Here is a 19,412-nt window from a genome sequence, read left to right on the forward strand (position 1 = left end):
TCTCACTTTTACCAATGAGCTTACAACTAAGAAAACAAGACAAAATTTGTTCCTCAGTCAGGTTACTCAGCCCCACAAATGCTGAATAGAAATTGGTAAAGGATCAAAGATCACTAAGATGAAAGAAGGCAACACACACACACACACACACACCCCCACCCACCCACAATGATGAGCAGTTTTTATTCAAATGGAAGAGCCTTGGTTGTGGAGGGGCTTGCCAAAGGCCAGAATCTAAGTGGGTCCTGCCAAATGGCTACATGATATTGCCCACGAATAGATCCCACTGGGCTATATACAGCAGTTGGATAATACAAGAAATCAGTTCAAACCAAATTTACTTTCTTTCCATCTTTTCTTTTCCAGATTACTATTTTCTTCCCTGATATTTTTAAGGAAGTTTTAAGCAACTATTAATGGGCACTCACTAGAATACAAACATTCAATGTTAAGTATCTGCACTAGTGAGGGATTAAAAAACACAGGGATTATTTAAATTCAAAAGTAATTTAAAAACCACACATATTGCATGCATCAACAACTCTAGCTTTGATTTAGTGCTGTTAAAAGAAATTAAAAAGAATTAATTTAGCTTTATTAATCTTACTTTAAGGAAAAAAATATATAAACACACACACACATACTTTGAGGTCTCAAATATCCAGATTGATTAGTTATAAACTCAAATTTTTCCAGTAGCTAAGAGAGGTATAAGTGAAAAAATGTCTTAATTAACTGCTTTATTTTAATATTTCAGCTTAAGTTTGTATTCTATTCCATTACATAATATGTCTGTGTTTTAGTATAAAAATCATGGAGCGAATACTTCAGTAAGATGCACTATACTTCTATGACGCCTTCGCAGACAGTTCTCTGACATATATCTGATAAGGAAGCCTCACATAATTAAAATAACAGGGCTAACGGCCAGCCCTCCACTTCAATTTTGGAGGCATCCCTACAACAGGCAAACATTCAATGTGATGTGGTCATTAATTTCTCTAATTATAATGTTATTAAATTATAATGATAATGTCATCCCTAGAAATGATGGCTTCTGATAGAGTTGTCTTCTTTCTCTTTGCAGGGAACATTCCAATATCTATCTTCAAAATGGCCCAGATAGAATTGGGAGACTATATAAGAAGGCCCTTTATCTTCAGTACACAGATGAAACCTTTAGGACGACTATAGAAAAACCGGTCTGGCTTGGGTTTTTAGGCCCTATTATCAAAGCTGAAACTGGAGATAAAGTTTATGTACACTTAAAAAACTTTGCCTCTAGGCCCTACACCTTTCATTCACATGGAATAACTTACTATAAGGAACATGAGGGTAAGTTCAGCTCATGTAGCTGGAATTTCCTCTTACTTTTCAGTAGAAGTGCCTTTTAGCTTCTAAAATTGTGGACTTCTCTCCTGGATAAGACCTATAACTGCCATTCAGTTCTTAACTATTTTATTTTATTTCATTTCATTTCTTTATTTTATTTTATTTTATTTTATTTTGTTTTATTTTATTTTATTTTATTTATTTGAGATGGAGTCTCACTCTGTTGCCCAGGCTGGAGTGCAGTGGGGCGATCTTGGCTCACGGCAAGCTCCAAGTCCGGAGTTCACACCATTCTCCTGCCTCAGCCTCCCGAGTAGCTGGGACTACAGGCGCCTGCCACCACGCCCGGCTAATTTTTTTTTTTTGCATTTTTAGTAGAGATGGGGTTTCACCATGTTAGCCAGGATGGTCTTGATCTCCTGACCTCGTGATCTGCCCGCCTCAGCCTCCCAAAGTGCTGGGATTACAGGCGTGAGCCACTGCACCCGGTCAACTATTTTATTAATAGGTACTTTGTTTCCATATAATAATGGCATATTTCTCTTGGTTGTGCTCGTTCGTGGAAAGCGTGAATGTGAGAGAATTTCTAGGTGGACTCAGTGAGAGTCAGAGAGAGCTGGAGCTTCTTTCCCTGTGCCCAATCCTTTCTGGCCAAATAGTTAGAATAAGAGAAATGGACAATGTGCTTTAGAGCCTAGAAGAGGCAAAAATCCAGAGGGAAGAGAAAGAAGGACTCAAGATGTGAATTGCCTTATCTCTGAAGTTCCTACATGTAAACATACTGTGGCTGTTGTTACCTCCCATCCTAACTTTAGATAAACTCTGCCCCAGCTAAGGTGGCATATAGTAGTCCCATATGTCAGTCAAATGGTGTATGTGCCTGGATGACTCTAGTCACATATGAGACACAATTAACTGAAAAAGTCATTTGAATGTAGGACTTGGAAAACTTGAAAATATTACCTGAAAAACAAAGATAAGGTTTGGTGCCAGTGATCTTATTCTTAGTCCTTAACAATGATGGTAAAAAGGTGGTATTTTGTAGTGACGAAAAGCAAGGTGAAATTAATAGACCAAGGTCTGAGCCCCAGCCTTACCTTTTACTGGTTGAGTGACCTTGGACAAATTACTGAAATTCTTTCAGCTTCAGTTTCCTCACCTGTAAAATAGAGACAATGAGAATACATAGTAATACCTCAATAAATATCAGCTGTTGTCATAAGCAAAAATGCTGAAGTCATGCTACAGTTCATTGAAATTATAATGATCAAGTAGGGAAATTAATTTAAAATTAGATTTGATTCATTATTTGTTGTCTTTTTTAAAGAGATATTGTTTTAGAAGGTGAATGTGTTGACTTTTCTTGTTTTTGTTGTTGTTTAGGGATAATTACATTCATAGCATAAAAGGCTGTCATCCTATTTCTTTTTAATAATTTCATGGTTTATTAGGGAATTATCATTCATTTTAAAATTATGGTAATGGTACTGTGGTTTTATTAAAATAAAAAAAGAGTTCCTATCTTTTAGAGATACATACTCCAGTATTTATGAATGGAATATGATGTCTGAGATTTGCTTTAAAATAATTTGATGATACTGGGGATAAGAGTATGTGGGGGTACAGATGAAACAAGGTTGGCCTTGAGTCGATCACTGTTAAAGCTGGTTTGATGGGTACACGGAGGTTCAGCATTTTCTTCTCTCAACCTTTGTGTATGTTTGGAAATTTCCAAAATTAAGAGTAGAAATTTTTTAAATTTTATGGTTAATTCATGGGCAAAATTGTGAGATCACATAAGAAGTTTTGAATTTAGAAGAGGGTAGCCATTTTTCTCAGACTTCCATACCATGACCCAAGTTCTTTACGTTGCAAACAAAAAGTCATTTTGCTTTCTGAAAACCCAGTCAAATACTAAAAAAAAATTAAAAATGTCTGTGAAGCTTCTAAACATCCTAGCCATTAGCCTTTCATTTTCCTGTGTCCAAATAGGATATCACATCCCCAAGGATCACACAGTAGATGCTTAATAAATGTTTGCTGAACGAATTAATGGACTATCTATTCTCTCATTTAAGTTCAAACACATTCACTTTGTACCTTCATTGCATGTTGCTTCCTAGGGGCCATCTACCCTGATAACACCACAGATTTTCAAAAAGCAGATGACAAAGTATATCCAGGACAGCAGTATACATACTTGTTGCTTGCCACCGAAGAACAAAGTCCTGGTGAAGGAGATAGCAATTGTGTGACTAGGATTTACCATTCCCACATTGATGCTCCAAAAGATATTGCCTCAGGACTCATCGGACCTTTAATAATCTGTAAAAAAGGTACATCTTTTTTACATTATTTTTTACATTATTAAAGACAGGGGCAGGGCAGTTTGTCTTTTAAAAATAAGTCAAGTCTTCTGTGTTGAGATTGAGTAGGTAAGGTAGAGAGGTGGTGACTAGAAAAAAAGGCAGGGAAGAGCCAGGCAGGACTAGCAGAAGAAGGGATAAATGGAACAAGCATTCATATGGGGAAAATGCCAATGAAGCGAAGCTGAAAGAAATATATTCTCCCAGGGATCAGTTTGCTGTATCTAACTTCCAACAGTGGTGCTGAAGAGACATATGACTTTACCAAATGTGACTACCAAAAAGGCACTTCACGGTGATAGATCTGTAGTTACTCATACTATATTGGTAAACATAATATCATAGTATTTATTTCTAACATCATGAAAAAGACAACGTAGCTCGAGAGCCTGAAATACAATCCTAACTTGAACAATAGTTACCTATAAAGACTTGTCTCAGTTTGTGGCTATATGCACCACAAAACAGACACACAAGTTTGAATTCTAATCTTCCCATTTGCCAAAAAGCATTTAATAGTTATGTGGTCAGCGGATATCCAGATATGGGAATGTCTTCCAAGCACCAGATACTGATCATAAAAATTCCCTGAGTGTTTCTATGTCTGTAAAACAGGAGTGACCGGTCCAGACTTGTGATTTCTTAGAAAAAAATAAATACTAAAATTTTTAAAAACTATAAATCACCTGAAAACATAAGTCAAAATACATGCTAAAAGTTTAATCTTACTAAAATAGTAATTTTAACTCCAGATTCTCTAGACAAAGAAAAAGAAAAAAATATTGACCGAGAATTTGTGGTGATGTTTTCTGTGGTGGATGAAAATTTCAGCTGGTACCTAGAAGACAACATTCAAGCCTACTGCTTAGAACCAGAGAAAGTTGACAAAGACAACAAAGACTTCCAGGAGAGTAACAGAATGTATTGTAAGATTATAGAAGACATGTTAACTTTACTTTTTTTCCCCTTAATCCATTAACTCTGCTAAGCTTATTCCCTCATATAAGTAAGTACTGCGTGTCTAGTCTGTGGTCCTTATAACAAAGCATATTGGATGTGCAATTTGATATTCAGCCAAGTAAGTCAAAATAAAAATTCTAAGCCAGGTAAAGCCAGAGGCACCAAACTTGTTTCCCAAACTGGTAAGGATAAAACATCAATTATGGTTTAATGCCTATGTATGTGACATTAATATATTTATTTATCCACTAGACTCATTCTAAAAATTATTTGAGGCAGCTCCAAATTATTGAACTAAATACTTAAAACTATATTATATTTTAAAGCATCTAACTATATTTAAGAAATAGTTCAAACCACGAGTTCTGAAAGTATTCATTATACATACTATGTTGCCCTCACTGAGCCCCCTAGTCTGCATCATTCTTTTCTACATTTCAGTTCACTTTACTTTTCTAGAAATGCTTTTTTTACAGTTTAGACTTTTTCTTAATTCTCAGACACAAAATAATGAGCTTAGTAAGATTATCTATTTCTCATAATTTGCATGAGAAACAGCATCCCTTAACAACAACTAGACCAGTAAGTAGAGATTTTTGTTTGTGTTTAACTTCTTCAAAATAACCTGTACTCAGAAACCAAGAGCACAAAAATAACTATACTACCAAAGTAGAAAAAGAAACTAATTAACAAAGTACAGATTTTGTTTCTAACTTTTACTTTTATCTGGGTGGAAGGTCCTCTTTCCATACTTTAATCCTATCTCTGTTGTGTACCAACAAAAATAGTTGCTATAAAAAGATACTCAAAATTCTAGCCTGAGCAGGTTTGATTTGGTACCAGTGTCACATGTGGTAAACTCAGGATTCTTCCCAGAACTAATTTCCACTTTGGAAATGTTTAGGGCCACCCAGTTTGAACAATGACCATAAGTTTCTTCTGAGTGTTTCAGGCCACCTTGCATATGAACTTTTAGGTCTTTGTGGCTCTGTCCCTGCTGTCCTTCTATATTTTTTCCCTCCTTCATATCTCTTCCAATCTTAAAAATTTTGTCTGGCAATCTTTCAAAAAAGCTATTCTTATGTTCTTTTTACAAAAGAAATTTATGGTAAAAAATTGGAAAATTTCTGATAAGCAAAAACATCCATACTACTACTACCAACATGATTAATAACTGATTGAATACTAATCTTCAATCTTTTTTCTATTAATTCTATGTGTGTGTTTTGTTTATATGTATGTATATATGCACACATCTGTATTTACACACACACACACACACAATTTGTATAGTTTATAACAAAGACAGCAAATAGGTTTTGTCTTCAGTATTGTGTTCATCTGTTAATATGGTATTGATAAGAATCTTCAGGCTGAATTCAGTTCCAAAATGAAAGAGTGCTGTGATTGATTAGCAATGTCTGACATGAGTATAGGAGGGAGGAATACCAGCATGTGTGCCAGATATTTTCTATTCCAAATTGATTCTATTTATATAGAGGTAACTCTCACTATCTCAAGCATTAATAACTATTAGTCACAAACTCTGCTCTTGACTTACAGCTGTGAATGGATACACTTTTGGAAGTCTCCCAGGACTCTCCATGTGTGCTGAAGACAGAGTAAAATGGTACCTTTTTGGTATGGGTAATGAAGTTGATGTGCACGCAGCTTTCTTTCACGGGCAAGCATTGACCAACAAGAACTACCGTATTGATACAATCAACCTCTTTCCTGCTACCCTGTTTGATGCTTATATGGTGGCCCAGAACCCTGGAGAATGGATGCTCAGCTGTCAGAATCTAAACCATCTGAAAGGTAGGACATCTTTATCTGAAATTAGCAGTCAGCTGAAAAAGGTGGTTACTGGGAATCAGAATATAAAAGCTAAATATCTTTGAAATAATCTGAGCGTTGAACTGGCATCTTAGTGTTATTCCTATGATGGTATATATAAAATAATGTAATAAAAAAGACTATAAGACAAGTATATTATAAAGTAATGAAATCTGAAAATACATTAGTTTTTGGAAAGAACAACAGGCCCTGAAAGTATAGTACTATATATACTTACTCAACTTTGTAAAATATACAGTACAGTGTTGTAAAATCCAGAAAAATTGTATGTTGCAGTGGAAAGTACCCTGTTTTTCGACTTATTTCCATCAAGTATAATTAACTTTGTTCTTTATTTGAGCCTGGCCATCCCCTAGTTTAACTCGATAAATTCTTCCTTTATCTCTTTAACTTAGGCAATAAAAACATTCCTTGTTCTTGAAAAATATTAGTTTTTAATATTGGTCTACTGAATAAATTAAGTTTAACACAGGAGTTCGGATACTTTACTTTGACCTGCAAATATAATTGCTTTTATCAAATACGCTCTGGGCCACAGAAGGCCCAGCACGGCAGATGCACAACCATCTTGCATAAGAGAGCAATAATACATGCTCATTTGGTACCTCCTCCTCCACCCAATGCAACCCCTTAAAATATGTCAAAGCCTCTCTTCTCTGCTTATCTACAGATTTGTTCTTTTTCTCTCATCAAAAGAACTACCAAGTGAAACCCCACAGAAACTGGTACCATATTGAAAACACATATGCTTAATATCTCTATGTTGTATGTACATAAAAAACAAAGTATGTCTGTTTTAAACTTGAGTTTTCCATCACGAACTTATTTACAGCTGTTTGCCCTCCTTTATAGTACTGTTTCTATCTGTCTATTCCTTCAATTTCTACTTGTCATCACCCGAGCAGTGTTTACAGGGCAATAGGAGAGAGAAACATTGGCTCCATTAATCAATGCCTCTTTCTGTTTCATTTCAGCTGGTTTGCAAGCCTTTTTCCAGGTCCAGGAGTGTAACAAGTCTTCATCAAAGGGTAATACCCATGGGAAGCAGGTTAGACACTACTACATTGCCGCTGAGGAAATCATCTGGAACTATGCTCCCTCTGGTATAGACATCTTCACCAAAGAAAACTTAACAGCACCTGGAAGGTAATTCACAAAAAGAGTACTATTTCAAAATATGCTCTCCCCCACACAAAGGAACTACAAAAGGCTAATTCAGCAATTACAATTTTAACTGGTATCTGAAATTGAGTAACTAGACTGCTAAATATTTATTAAGGTATTTGGTATAAGAGTCTGAGTTTGAGAACTATGAGTTTTGAGCCCATGAAAAAAATTGGGTTCAAAAGATATCAAATGCTTGACAAAGTCCTAAGAAAACACTGAATACAATTAGATAAATCAATTAATTTGCTTTCCATTTCAGAAAACATGGCACTGTACAATTCAGCAGCATGAAGTACATTTACAGTGCTACATAGCCATCACAACTATCCATTTCCAGAACTTTTTTTATCATCCCAAATAGAAACTCTGAACCCTTTAACAGTAACAACCTTCTTCCTCTCTTTCTCCACTCCCTGATAAGCTCGATTCTACTTTCTGTCTCTATGAGTCTTCCTATTCTAGGCAACTCATACAAGTGGAATCATACAATATTGGTTCCTTTGTGTCTTTTATATCACTTAGCATAATGTTTTAAGATTTGTTCATGTTGTAGCATGCATCAGAATTTCATTCCTCTTTAAGGCTGAATAATGCTTCATTGTATGTATATACCACATTCTGTTTATTCATTCATCGGTTGATAAATATTTGGGTTGTTTCCACCTTTTGGCTATAGTGACTAATGTTGCTATGAACAACTGTTATACAACTATCACTGTTCAAGCCTCTGCTTTTAATTCTTTTGCATATCCAGCTAGAAGTGGAATCGCTGGATCATATGGTAATTCTATTTTTAATTTTTTGAGGAACCACATTTACTGTTTTCCATAGTAACTGCACCATTTTACAGGCTCATCAGCAATGTACAGGGGTTCCAATTTCTTCACATTCTTATCAACACTTTTTCTGTTTTCTTTTTTTAATTAATAGCCATCCTAATGAGCATGAGTGATATTTCATAGTGGTTTTGATTTGCATTTCCTTAATGACTAGTAATGTTGAGGATCTTTTCATGTACTTTTTAGTCATTTGTGTCTCTTCTTCAGGGAAATATCTATTTAAGTCCTTCAGCCATTTTTGAAGTGGGGTTTTTTGTTGTTGTTGACCTGTAGGAGTTCTTTATGTATTCAGGATATTAATTCCTTATCAGTTATTTGCAAATGTTTTCTGGCATTTTATAGGTTGTCTTTCACTTTCTTGATAGTGTCCTTTAATGTATACAAGCTACTCTTTGTACGTGTCTGAATGACTTCCACAGCCTCCCAGCCATTCTTTGTTTGTCTTCCTTTCCTACTATCGATTTTCTACAAAGCAGTACTGTGATCTTTCAAAAATGTCAATGAGATGATGCCACTCCCCTGCTCCAAGTCTTTACTCATATATCACTTCCTCAGAGAATCCCTGTTTGTCATCCATATTAAAAATACCCTCCTTGGAAAGGTTAAGTAATTCATCCAACATCACACAATAAATGGATAGCTAGGCCTCGCTCAGCCCAGACCTGTGACTCCTGAAGCAGAGATGTAAGTCCCAGGCTACACTGACACCTACATGTGATTACTCCTAAAGCTGCATCTCCAACTCAGAAGGCTCTCGTGAATTTCAGATTTGCATTTCAAACTTTAACTTAGTGACATCCCACTTGGATGAGGCTGTTCAAACTTCTCTCCTCATCAAGTACTGCCTCATTTTATAGAAACTATCTCTGAAAGCTATCTACTTCTCTCCATCTTCTTTGCCAATACCTATGAACTCATCTCTGCCTCTTACTGAGATTAGAAAAGCAGGCTCCTGACTGGTCTCCCTACTGCAATCTTCTATTTTCCAACGCATTCTCCAAACAGCTACCAGAGGGATCCTCCTAAAATGCTAATCCTGGATGCTTAAATCTTTCAAATGCTTCTCACTGCCCTGGGATGGGCTGAAACCTTAACTAGGTCCTCCTGCCTATCTCCCATCTATCTAAGCCTCATTCTTCACTCCTCTGCCCTGCCCTGCATGCTATGCTTTGCCATATTTTCTAGAACATGGCACACTCGCTGTTTTCTCTAAGCCTTCTCATAGGCAGTTTCTTCTTTGTATACACCAGCCCTAGTCTCCGCGCTACACACACACTTCATCTTGCTAACTCTACTCCCCCTTTAGATAGTTTTAAGTAATCACTTCCTCTGGAACATCTTTGTGGCCTCTTCGCTGCACTTTTCCCCAACCTCAAAGAAATGCTCCATAACACCCTGTGTTTACTACACTGTATTATATTGATGGGTTCTGGCCTGTCTTCTCTGCTAGGTGTAAGGTTCATGTGGATAGGGATGAGTCCACCTTGCTTATGGTTAAGTCATCAACACGTAGCAAGATTCCCAGCAAAGAGCAGGTGTTTGATGCAGTTGTCAAATGAAAGACATAATCAATGAGGTGGCTTTGTGCAAGTCAAATAATTACCTTTCTGAAATTTAATTTCTTCATTTGCAAAATAGGGAGAATAATACCGACTTTGTGGTGATGTCACGTGAGTTTCAGCTAATAAACAAAAGCTCCTGGCTGGGCGCGGTGGCTCACACCTGTCATTCTAGCACTTTGGAAGGCCAAAGCGGGTGGATCACTTGAGGCCAGGAGTGCAAGACCAGCCTGGCCAACATCCCAAAGCCTCATCTCTATTAAAAACCAAAAAATTAGCTGGGCATGGTGGCATATGCCTGTAATCCCAGTTATTTAGGAGGCTGAGGTATGAGAATCACTTGAACCAGAGAGGCAGAGGTTGCAGCGAGCCAAGATCGCACCGCTGCACTCCAGCTTGGGCAAGAGAGGGAGACTCTGCTTAAAAAACAATAAATAAATAAATAAATAAATAAATAAATAAATAAATAAATGTTCCTGAGCAGCTGGCCAGTGCTAATACACAACAAAGAGTAGCCACTGTGGGCCAGGCGCAGTGGCTCATGCCTATAATCCCAGCACTTTGCAACGCCGAGGCGGGCGGATCGCGAGGTCAGGTGATCGACACCATCCTGGCTAACATGGTGAAACCCCATCTCTACTAAAAATACAAAAAAGTAGCTGGGCAGGGTGTCACATGCCTGTAGTCCCAGCTACTTGGGAGGCTGAGGCAGGAGAATCGCTTGAACCCGGGAGGCAGAGGTTGCAGTGAGCTGAGATAGTGCCACTGAACTCCAGGCTGGGCGACAGAGCGAGACTTCCTCTCAAAAAAAAAAAAAAAAAAAAAAAAAGAGTAGCCACTGTGTTTTTAAACATTTCACAATGTGATAAAAAGATTCTATGGTAGAATCCTTTGTCAAGGGATTGACAGGGGCCCTTTTGAAAATTTTCTCTTTACTTGAAAAAATAAACATCCTCCATGATTCTCTACTTCTTAACTGACCATCCTTCTATGAGTGGCCTGGAACTGTCTCCTTTGTTTGAGTAACTGGTACGGATTGCTGTAAATCATGGATAATATTCATCTCTAAGCACTGGTCAGAATTTTTCTCTTAAATTAGCACCTTAAGTGAATACCTGCTTTCTGTTTTACTTCAACCCCAGCATTAAACATTTTTTTCCCCCGGCAGTGACTCAGCAGTGTTTTTTGAACAAGGTACCACAAGAATTGGAGGCTCTTATAAAAAGCTGGTTTATCGTGAGTACACAGATGCCTCCTTCACAAATCGAAAGGAGAGAGGCCCTGAAGAAGAGCATCTTGGCATCCTGGGTGAGTCCGTGCAGAATATTTATGGCTGGTATATGCTTCCCATGGGCTAAATCAACCTCAGAAAGAATAGTAACTTCAGGACCTACTGCATGATTTCTATGTGTAAAGTAGGTGTGTGGAAGATAAAACAATAAAATGCAGCAGCTAATTACTTTTCCAAATGTAAATTACCAATAGTAAATTCTCATCATTAAAAGCCCTGCTGAGGGCTGGGAGTGGTAGCTCACGCCTGTAATCCTAGCATTTTGGGAGGCCGAGGTGGGCAGGTCACTTGGGTCAGGAGTTTGAGACTAGCTTGGACAACATGGCAAAATCCCATCTTTACTAAAAATACAAAAATTAGCAGGGCGTGGTGGCAGGTACCTGTAATCCTAGTATCTCGTGCCTCCATGCTGAGGCATGAGAATCGCTTGAATCTGGGAGGCGGAGGTTGCAGTGAGTCAAGATCCTGCCACTGCACTCTAGCCTGGGAGACAGAACCAGACTACATCTAAAAAAGAAAGAAAGAAACACACACACACACACACACACACACGCTGACCTGACTTCAAATGGTTATTTTTTTTCTTCAAAGAGGAAGGGGAATTGTGTGTTGTGTGTTTATGTGACTTGGTTTAAATAGATAACTAAGTTGTGAGCCTCCGCACTTAAAGATGTGTTCCCTTAGATAAAATCCAGGCTAGGGCCGGAGGCGGTGGCTCATGCCTGTAATCTCAGCACTTTGGGAGGCCGAGGTGGGCAGATCACAAGGTCAGGAGATCGAGACCACCCTGGCTAACACGGTGAAACCCCATCTCTACTAAAAATGCAAAACATGAGCCAGGCCTGGTGGCGGGCGCCTGTAGTCCCAGCTACTGGGGAGGCTGAGTGAGGCAGGAGAATGGCGTGAACCCGGGAGGTGGAGCTTGCAGTGAGCCGGGATCCTGCCACCGCACTCTAGCCTGGGTGACAGAGCGAGACCCCGTCTCAATAAATAAATAAATAAATAAATAAATAAATAAATAAAACCCAGGCTACTAATGAGACAAGCAGGATCTGTCCTAGAGCCCTCTGCAGGCTGCCCCTAGGCAGAGTCCAGAGACGTGTTCTCGCCAAGGCACTCAGGCAGAAAAGCCTAGTGGGTGAGCAAACAGAGTATGGATTCAGATTGTCCTGGCTCTTCACTTTTATTTTTCTAGCAGTGACTCAGAGGTATAATGCTTTTTGAACAAGGTATTACAAGAATTGGAGGCTCTTATAAAAAGCTGTTTTTTTGTGAGTACACAATGCATACATTAGCTGCGTGACCTTTGAAAGTTACTGAACTTGGCCGGGCGCGGTGGCTCACGCCTATATTCCCAGCATTTTGGGAGGACGAGGCGGGCAGATCACTTAGGTCCTTAGGTCAGGAGTTCGAGACCAGCCTGGCCAACACGGTGAAACCCCATCTCTACTAAAAAAAAAAAAAAAAAAAGTACAAAAATTAGAAGGGCATGGTGGCGAGCGCCTGTAATCCCAGCTACTCGGGAGGCTGAGACAGAAGAATCGCTTGAACTTGGGAGGCAGAGGTTGCAGTTAGCAGAGATCATGGCACTGCACTCCAGCCTAGGCAACAGAATGATACTCCCTCTCAAAATAAAGAAAAAAGAAAAAAAGAAAATTACTCACTGTCTGTCCCTGCTCCCTTCTATAAAATGGGAACAATAGTTACTAAAGTTGGTATAGGGATTAAATGAGTTAACAGACATAAACACTCAGAAAAACAGAGAGGAAGCTCTCAATGAATGTCATTTTGTATATTACATAAAATATTTATGTAAAATATATTTTTTTATTCTTTAATTGGTAATCATTAATTTTGGTCATGGAAAATCCAAAACAGTGTTATCCGTCACATCCAAAACAATTCAACTTACCTGCTTTGGGTGGTCAAAGTTTATAGCACCTAACTCTTGGTACAAATGACACACCTCCAGCCAACAGAAGATTAGGCTGAGGAGTGTCAATATTCTGAATAGTTTTTGTAGATGTGTAACTTATTAACTGGCTTGTACAAAAATGATAATCAATTTCATTAATCTGAAGTTGAATTAAAAAGCCCTTCTCTCCTTCCAACCTCAACATATCAGATTGATTATGGATTTTTCAAAAACCAAGCTTTCCATTCACCACAAATAAGCATGTTGCTCCTAGTAGTTCTTGCCAGAGAACACAGTCAAAGAAGGTAACTGTCTTATACATTCTGCATGTTATATACCAAGGAAGGATAATAATTCTCTCTTTGTTCCCAGGTCCTGTCATTTGGGCAGAGGTGGGAGACACCATCAGAGTAACATTCCGTAACAAAGGAGCATACCCCCTCAGTATTGAGCCGATTGGGGTGAGATTCAATAAGAACAACGAGGGCACATACTATTCCCCACATTACAACCCCCAGAGCGGAAGTGAGTACAGCACTGTAACAAATCAACAATGTTTAATAACCTATTGTACTGGTCACTTACAGTGTCCTGCAAAAACTGAAGGCAGGAACTCCCAAGGAAACTGCTCATATATCATTTCTAGGCATCATGCCAGGAAACAAATAAACCCCTTTTCCTACCTCCAATTGGTTTATGGAATTTTGTCCTGCCTTAATTGGATGATTATTGACAATCCTGAGAGTAATTTAGTTGGGTTGTATCAATTATACATTTCTGGAGTACTCTGGGTGATTTTTAATTTTTAAAAAAGTTCTTATAAGATTGTACCATGTTAACTTTAGAATATTTGAAGAATTTAGAATTTAGAAAGGTGTAGCCCAAAATATTAATTATCTATAGTTCTATAAACAATCACTCATATTTTTATATAATTCTTCCACTTTCATCTGTATATATATAATATATATTTTAAATATGGTTGAGATCATAGCAAATAAATGTTATTTTAATTTCATAATTAGAGTTTGTTCTTTTAGCATTACAAGGGTTTTAGAAACATAATTTTAATGATATAAAATATTTCATCATGTGGATTTTTTCACTATTTTTACATATCAAGAAGGACCAGTGAAGACTGGAGACTTTGCTACCACTTGCAGTATGACTGTGAGCAGGTTATTCAATCTTTCTGGCTTCAGTTCTCTCGAGTGTAAATTTGAGAGATTTAAATAGGATCACCTGCAAAGTTCCTTTCAGTTCTACAGTTATTTTCAGTTCCATTTTATTCAATAGACAATGCATTGATTACACTGTATTGTCAGGCATTGTTCTAGCTGATAGAAATATAGAGACAGCACTTGCCTTCAAGAAAGTTAAGCTCTGTTCGAGAGAAATACACACAAAGTAACATGAAAGGTGCTAGGGACATTCCCGGAAGATGTGTGAGCACAAAGAGGGACACCAATCCCAGGAGAAGGTTTAGAAGAGTCTGTCTGGATGCAGTCAAATCAGTCTGTTATCTGACACCAGAGGATAAGTGGGATTCCATTCCAATTTATAACAAAGAACTCAAAAGTGGGTTATTTTAGACTAAACTTAGTCTACTTTGTGGCTCAAATGACCATATTAGAAAGCACACTTCACCTCTCAACTGTGACCTTTCTCACAGGTGTGCCTCCTTCAGCCTCCCATGTGGCACCCACAGAAACATTCACCTATGAATGGACTGTCCCCGAAGAAGTAGGACCCACTTATGCAGATCCTGTGTGTCTAGCTAAGATGTATTATTCTGCTGTAGATCCCACTAAAGATATATTCACTGGGCTTATTGGGCCAATGAAAATATGCAGGAAAGGAAGTTTACATGCAAATGGGAGACAGGTAAGTGCAATTGGGGGAAAAAGATTGTTCAATCTCTTTGAAAATGATCCTTTGACAGAAATAGAAATATCTAACTTCATCATTATCTCCAAAAATACTTTAGTATATACCTTTAAAAGATAAAGACTTCTTTAAAAAAGCCCACAATGATCACACCTTAAAATAATAACCACACACATCATAACTCTTTAAAGTTATCAAATAGCCAATCAATGTTCACATTTCTCCAATTGACTTATTAGGTCTGTTGTTTGGATCAGTATCCAAACAATTACACATATTACAATCAATTTATATGTTTCCTAACATTGTTTACTTGCAGTTTTTCTGTTGCAAGAGTCATCAGTCTGGTAGAAGTTTCCCATGTCTTGATTTTATTTATTTTATCGTATGGTATCATTTAACACAGGGGTCCCCAACACGCCCCACACACACACCCATGGGCCACACAGCAGGAGGTGAGCCTGTTAGGTGTCTGTTAGGAGCACAGCAGAAAGTAAGCAGCAGGTAAGCAAGCATTATTGACTGAGCTCTGCCTCCTGTCACATCAGTGGCGGCACTAGATTCTCATACGAGCACAAACCCTATTGTGAACTATGCATGTGAGGGATCTAGGTTGCATGCTCCTTATCAGAATCTATGCCTGATGATCTGAGGTAGAATAGTTTCACCCAGAAACCACTCCCCTTTCCCAATGTTTTGTAGAAAAATCGTCTTCCGTGAAACTGGTCCCTGGTGCCAAAACTGTTGGCGGTCGCTAAAACATGTTTCTTTCCCTCTGCTTCTATTTCCTATAACTAGTAGTTAGATCTAAAAGTTTGATCTAATTCATATATATTTTTTTTCTTTCGAGACGCCTCCAAATGTGGTACTGGGCACTTCTATCAGGGAGTACGTAATTTATAGTTGGCCCTTAACTGGGGATGTTATCAGCTACTGATGATGGTTTCCTAGATTCATAAACTAATCAGGGTTGCATAATGGCAATATTCTAATTCCATCTTCCTTTCTTTATTAGCTGGCATACTTCTCTATAAACAGAAACTTCTTAAGGAATTATTTGGTTACCCTGAGGTACACAGTATACAGCAAGGGTATGACAAATACTTGATTCATTCCTTGTATTTACAAGTTTTCAAATTAATCACTCTCCTCTAGCATTCTTCAAAAGCTTCTCAATATTTTTTTTACTTTAAAGTAGCATTGTGCACTCATGGATTTAAGTATATTTGGTGTGTTATGATTCACTGCCATTATTCCTACTGATGTTCAAAGTATCCTTTTTGACACCGAAGGACTTGTTCAGGTTGATTCCTTTATTTTTACATCACAGTAGTCTGAAGATTCTTTGCTTTCTAGTATAACGAGACACCAGGCTAATTTTGCACATTTTCTGAGCCAGAACTGGAACTAACCATTTGTTCCCAAAAGCCCTGTTTTTTGTTTGTTTGTTTATTTTTTTGGTGAGGAATTATTTTTGGAACCACAATGTGGGCACTAGAGTTGCTTGTTGCTATTGGGCAAACAATTGTTTCTGGGCCTTTTCAGTGGAAGAACATGGGAAAAGACTTTTCAGATGAATTCATCATGATTTCATACTAATACTTTCTATTCAAATTTGAGTCTACAGATTTTTTGGTTTGTTATTGACTGCATCAATCTTGTATTTGTATCTGCCTTAAACTGCACTGAAAAATCTTATTTTTTTAATGACACTAACATATTCACTTGAATCATCTTACAATACACACACAACAGTCTCAGAATCACAATTACAACACTACAATCAACAATATGATTACTAAAAACAGTTTAAGATTTGTTTGCCAATCTTTTTGTCCTTCGGGTAGATCCCATTAGAGATTTTTAGCCAAATTACATATTTAAAGTCACCTGGAATAGTTCTTCTCTACATAGTTTTGCCATCACTGGATATACGGGTTAATTCATTATACTTCTCTGTTTCAGCAATTGCTTTTAAAACTGTAATATTATTTTATGTAAAGTATTCATAACTCACTATAGTAAACTTTTTTTTTTTTTTTGCTTTATAGTTTGTTTATTTATTTTTTTGAGATGGAGTCTCGCTCTATCACCCAGGCTGGAGTGCACTGGCAGGATCTCAGCTCACTGCAAGCTCTGCCTCCCAGGTTCACACTATTCTCCTGCCTCAGCCTCCAGACTAGCTGGGACTACAGGTGCCCGCCACCACACCCGGCTAATTTTTTTTTGTATTTTCCGCCCGCCTCAGCCTATCCTTCCATTTTTAAATAAACAAATGTGTGTGTATTCATATCTTTGCTTTTTTCACTTCACAATAGAATCTGAACATCTCTTCATAGTATTGTATGTAAACATTGCTCATTCCTCATTTCTTTACATAGTATATATTACTCTGATGTGTGGACATGCTACAGTTTATACAATCAGTCCCCTATTTGACAAGTGTTTGGGTTGCTTCTAGTCTTTGCCTTCACAAATACAAAATAATGTACAGCTTTGTTAGCCTTGCTCACGTCTCTTTGTATTTTTGCCAGCATACCTTAGTGATAAATTCCTAAAAATTGTATTGTTGGAACAAAAGGTAAATGCTTATACAGTTTTGTGAAATATTGCCAAATCCCCCTCTGTAGTTGTGCCAGTTTGTATTTCCAGAAGTTACAAGTGAGATTATCTGTGTTTCCACAGCATTATTACAAACGATATTGTCAAATTTGGGGATTTGCACAAATCTGATAGGACATAAGTGGTACAGTTGAGGAGTGGATCCTATTTATCTTTTTCTATATGGCTATCCAGTTATCCACAAAAAAGCTAAACTTTTCCGCATTGATTGAAATGCTGCCTTTATCATCTACTAAAATATTAATACATAAGTGAGTCTATTTCTAGATTTTCTATGCTGTTCTGCTGGTCTTTATCTATTCATGCACCAATACTATACTGCTTTAATTAGAGGGCCCTTTAGTATGTTTAATGGCTATAGCTATGTCTCATTTCTCTTCTTTTCCTTCATTTTAATGACTAATTTTGCTTACTTATTCTTTCTACTGAACCTTAGAAAAACTTACCTAGATCCAGAAAAAGGCTTGATAGTGTTTTATTGGGATTGTTTCAAACGATGTAAGTAGGGAGAACAGACATAATTATGAAGTTGAGTCATCCTACATAAGAATGTATGTCTTTCCATTTGTTCAAGTCTACATTTGTGTTTTTCAAGAGTATTTTATAGTTCCTCTTATATGGATCTTGGATTTTTTTTAAGATTACGCCGAGATGTTTTATTTTTATTTGACCTTTGTAAATGGTAATACGATCACTTAAAATTTTAAATATGTGGCTGGGTGCGGTGGTTCACACCTGTAATCCCAGCACTTTAGGAGGCTGAGGCCAGTGGATCACTTGAGGTCAAGAGTTTGAGACCAGACTGGTCAACATGGTGAAACCCTGTCTCTACTACAATTACAAAAATTAGCCAGGCGTGCTGGCACATGTCTGTAATCCCAGCTACTCAGGAGGCTGAGGCATGAGAATTGCTTGAACCCAGGAGGTGGAGGTTGCTGTGAGCAGAGATCGCGTCACTGCACTCTAGCCTGGGGGACAAAGCCAGACTCTGTTTTGAAAAAAAAAAAATTTTTTTTAAATATGTAACTGAAAAAGAAAAAAAGGTTTTCTACTTTTAGATTCCTATTCTTGATCTTGTGCTTACTTTGGAAGGAATAAAACAAGACTAATATTTATTAAACTCTCTCCAGGTACCATCACACATATTACCTTATTTAACCTTTGCAACAACACAAGAGGCTATGTATTTTTATGCTCATTTGGTGGACAAAGAACTGATGCTCAATGAGTTGAGATTTAAAATGAGATTTACCTTCTGCATATTTCATTATCTTCATTTTGCAAATGAAGAAATCACAACACAGGAAGGCCTACAGAGGCATCAGAAGTCCTCATCCTGGTTTTCTCAGTTACTAGTCATGTGGCTACAGATTAGTTATTTAATATTTCTCATGTCCATCTGAATCATCAGGAAAATGGAGATGAAACCTGCCCTGCTGACGCATCTTGATGGGTTGCATTCTCTCTTTTTGAAAGAAACAAATGGAATGAATATAGGTTAAAGCCCTGGGCAAGCTAAAATATATTAAGCTGACATGGAACGGTTATCTTGTCTAAATGCATACAACACAATGTGAAGTCAATCAATTTCTAAAGCAAGTTCCTGACCTTTATAAC

The 19,412-nt window shown here is 37.5% G+C and overlaps 1 protein-coding gene across 4 annotated transcripts in view; it reads left to right on the forward strand.

Moving 5' to 3' along the window:
• LOC103241503 (ceruloplasmin) overlaps window positions 1-19,412 on the forward strand; it is a 59,072-nt gene that overhangs the window by 8,585 nt on the left and 31,075 nt on the right. For all 4 annotated transcript variants that reach the window (XR_500450.3, XR_500451.3, XM_008008763.3 and 1 more), the window contains exons 2-9: window positions 1,088-1,335; window positions 3,456-3,668; window positions 4,451-4,624; window positions 6,222-6,476; window positions 7,490-7,661; window positions 11,249-11,388; window positions 13,659-13,811; window positions 14,959-15,170. Coding sequence is in view for 2 of the 4 variants with exons in the window: in XM_008008763.3 (XP_008006954.3) it covers window positions 1,088-1,335; window positions 3,456-3,668; window positions 4,451-4,624; window positions 6,222-6,476; window positions 7,490-7,661; window positions 11,249-11,388; window positions 13,659-13,811; window positions 14,959-15,170 (1,567 nt within the window). In the remaining 2 variants the exon portion in view is untranslated. The remainder of the gene's footprint in view (window positions 1-1,087; window positions 1,336-3,455; window positions 3,669-4,450; window positions 4,625-6,221; window positions 6,477-7,489; window positions 7,662-11,248; window positions 11,389-13,658; window positions 13,812-14,958; window positions 15,171-19,412) is intronic.

The sequence above is a fragment of the Chlorocebus sabaeus genome, chromosome 15 (genome assembly GCF_047675955.1).
Source record: "Chlorocebus sabaeus isolate Y175 chromosome 15, mChlSab1.0.hap1, whole genome shotgun sequence".
In the NCBI taxonomy this organism is placed as follows: domain Eukaryota; kingdom Metazoa; phylum Chordata; class Mammalia; order Primates; family Cercopithecidae; genus Chlorocebus; species Chlorocebus sabaeus.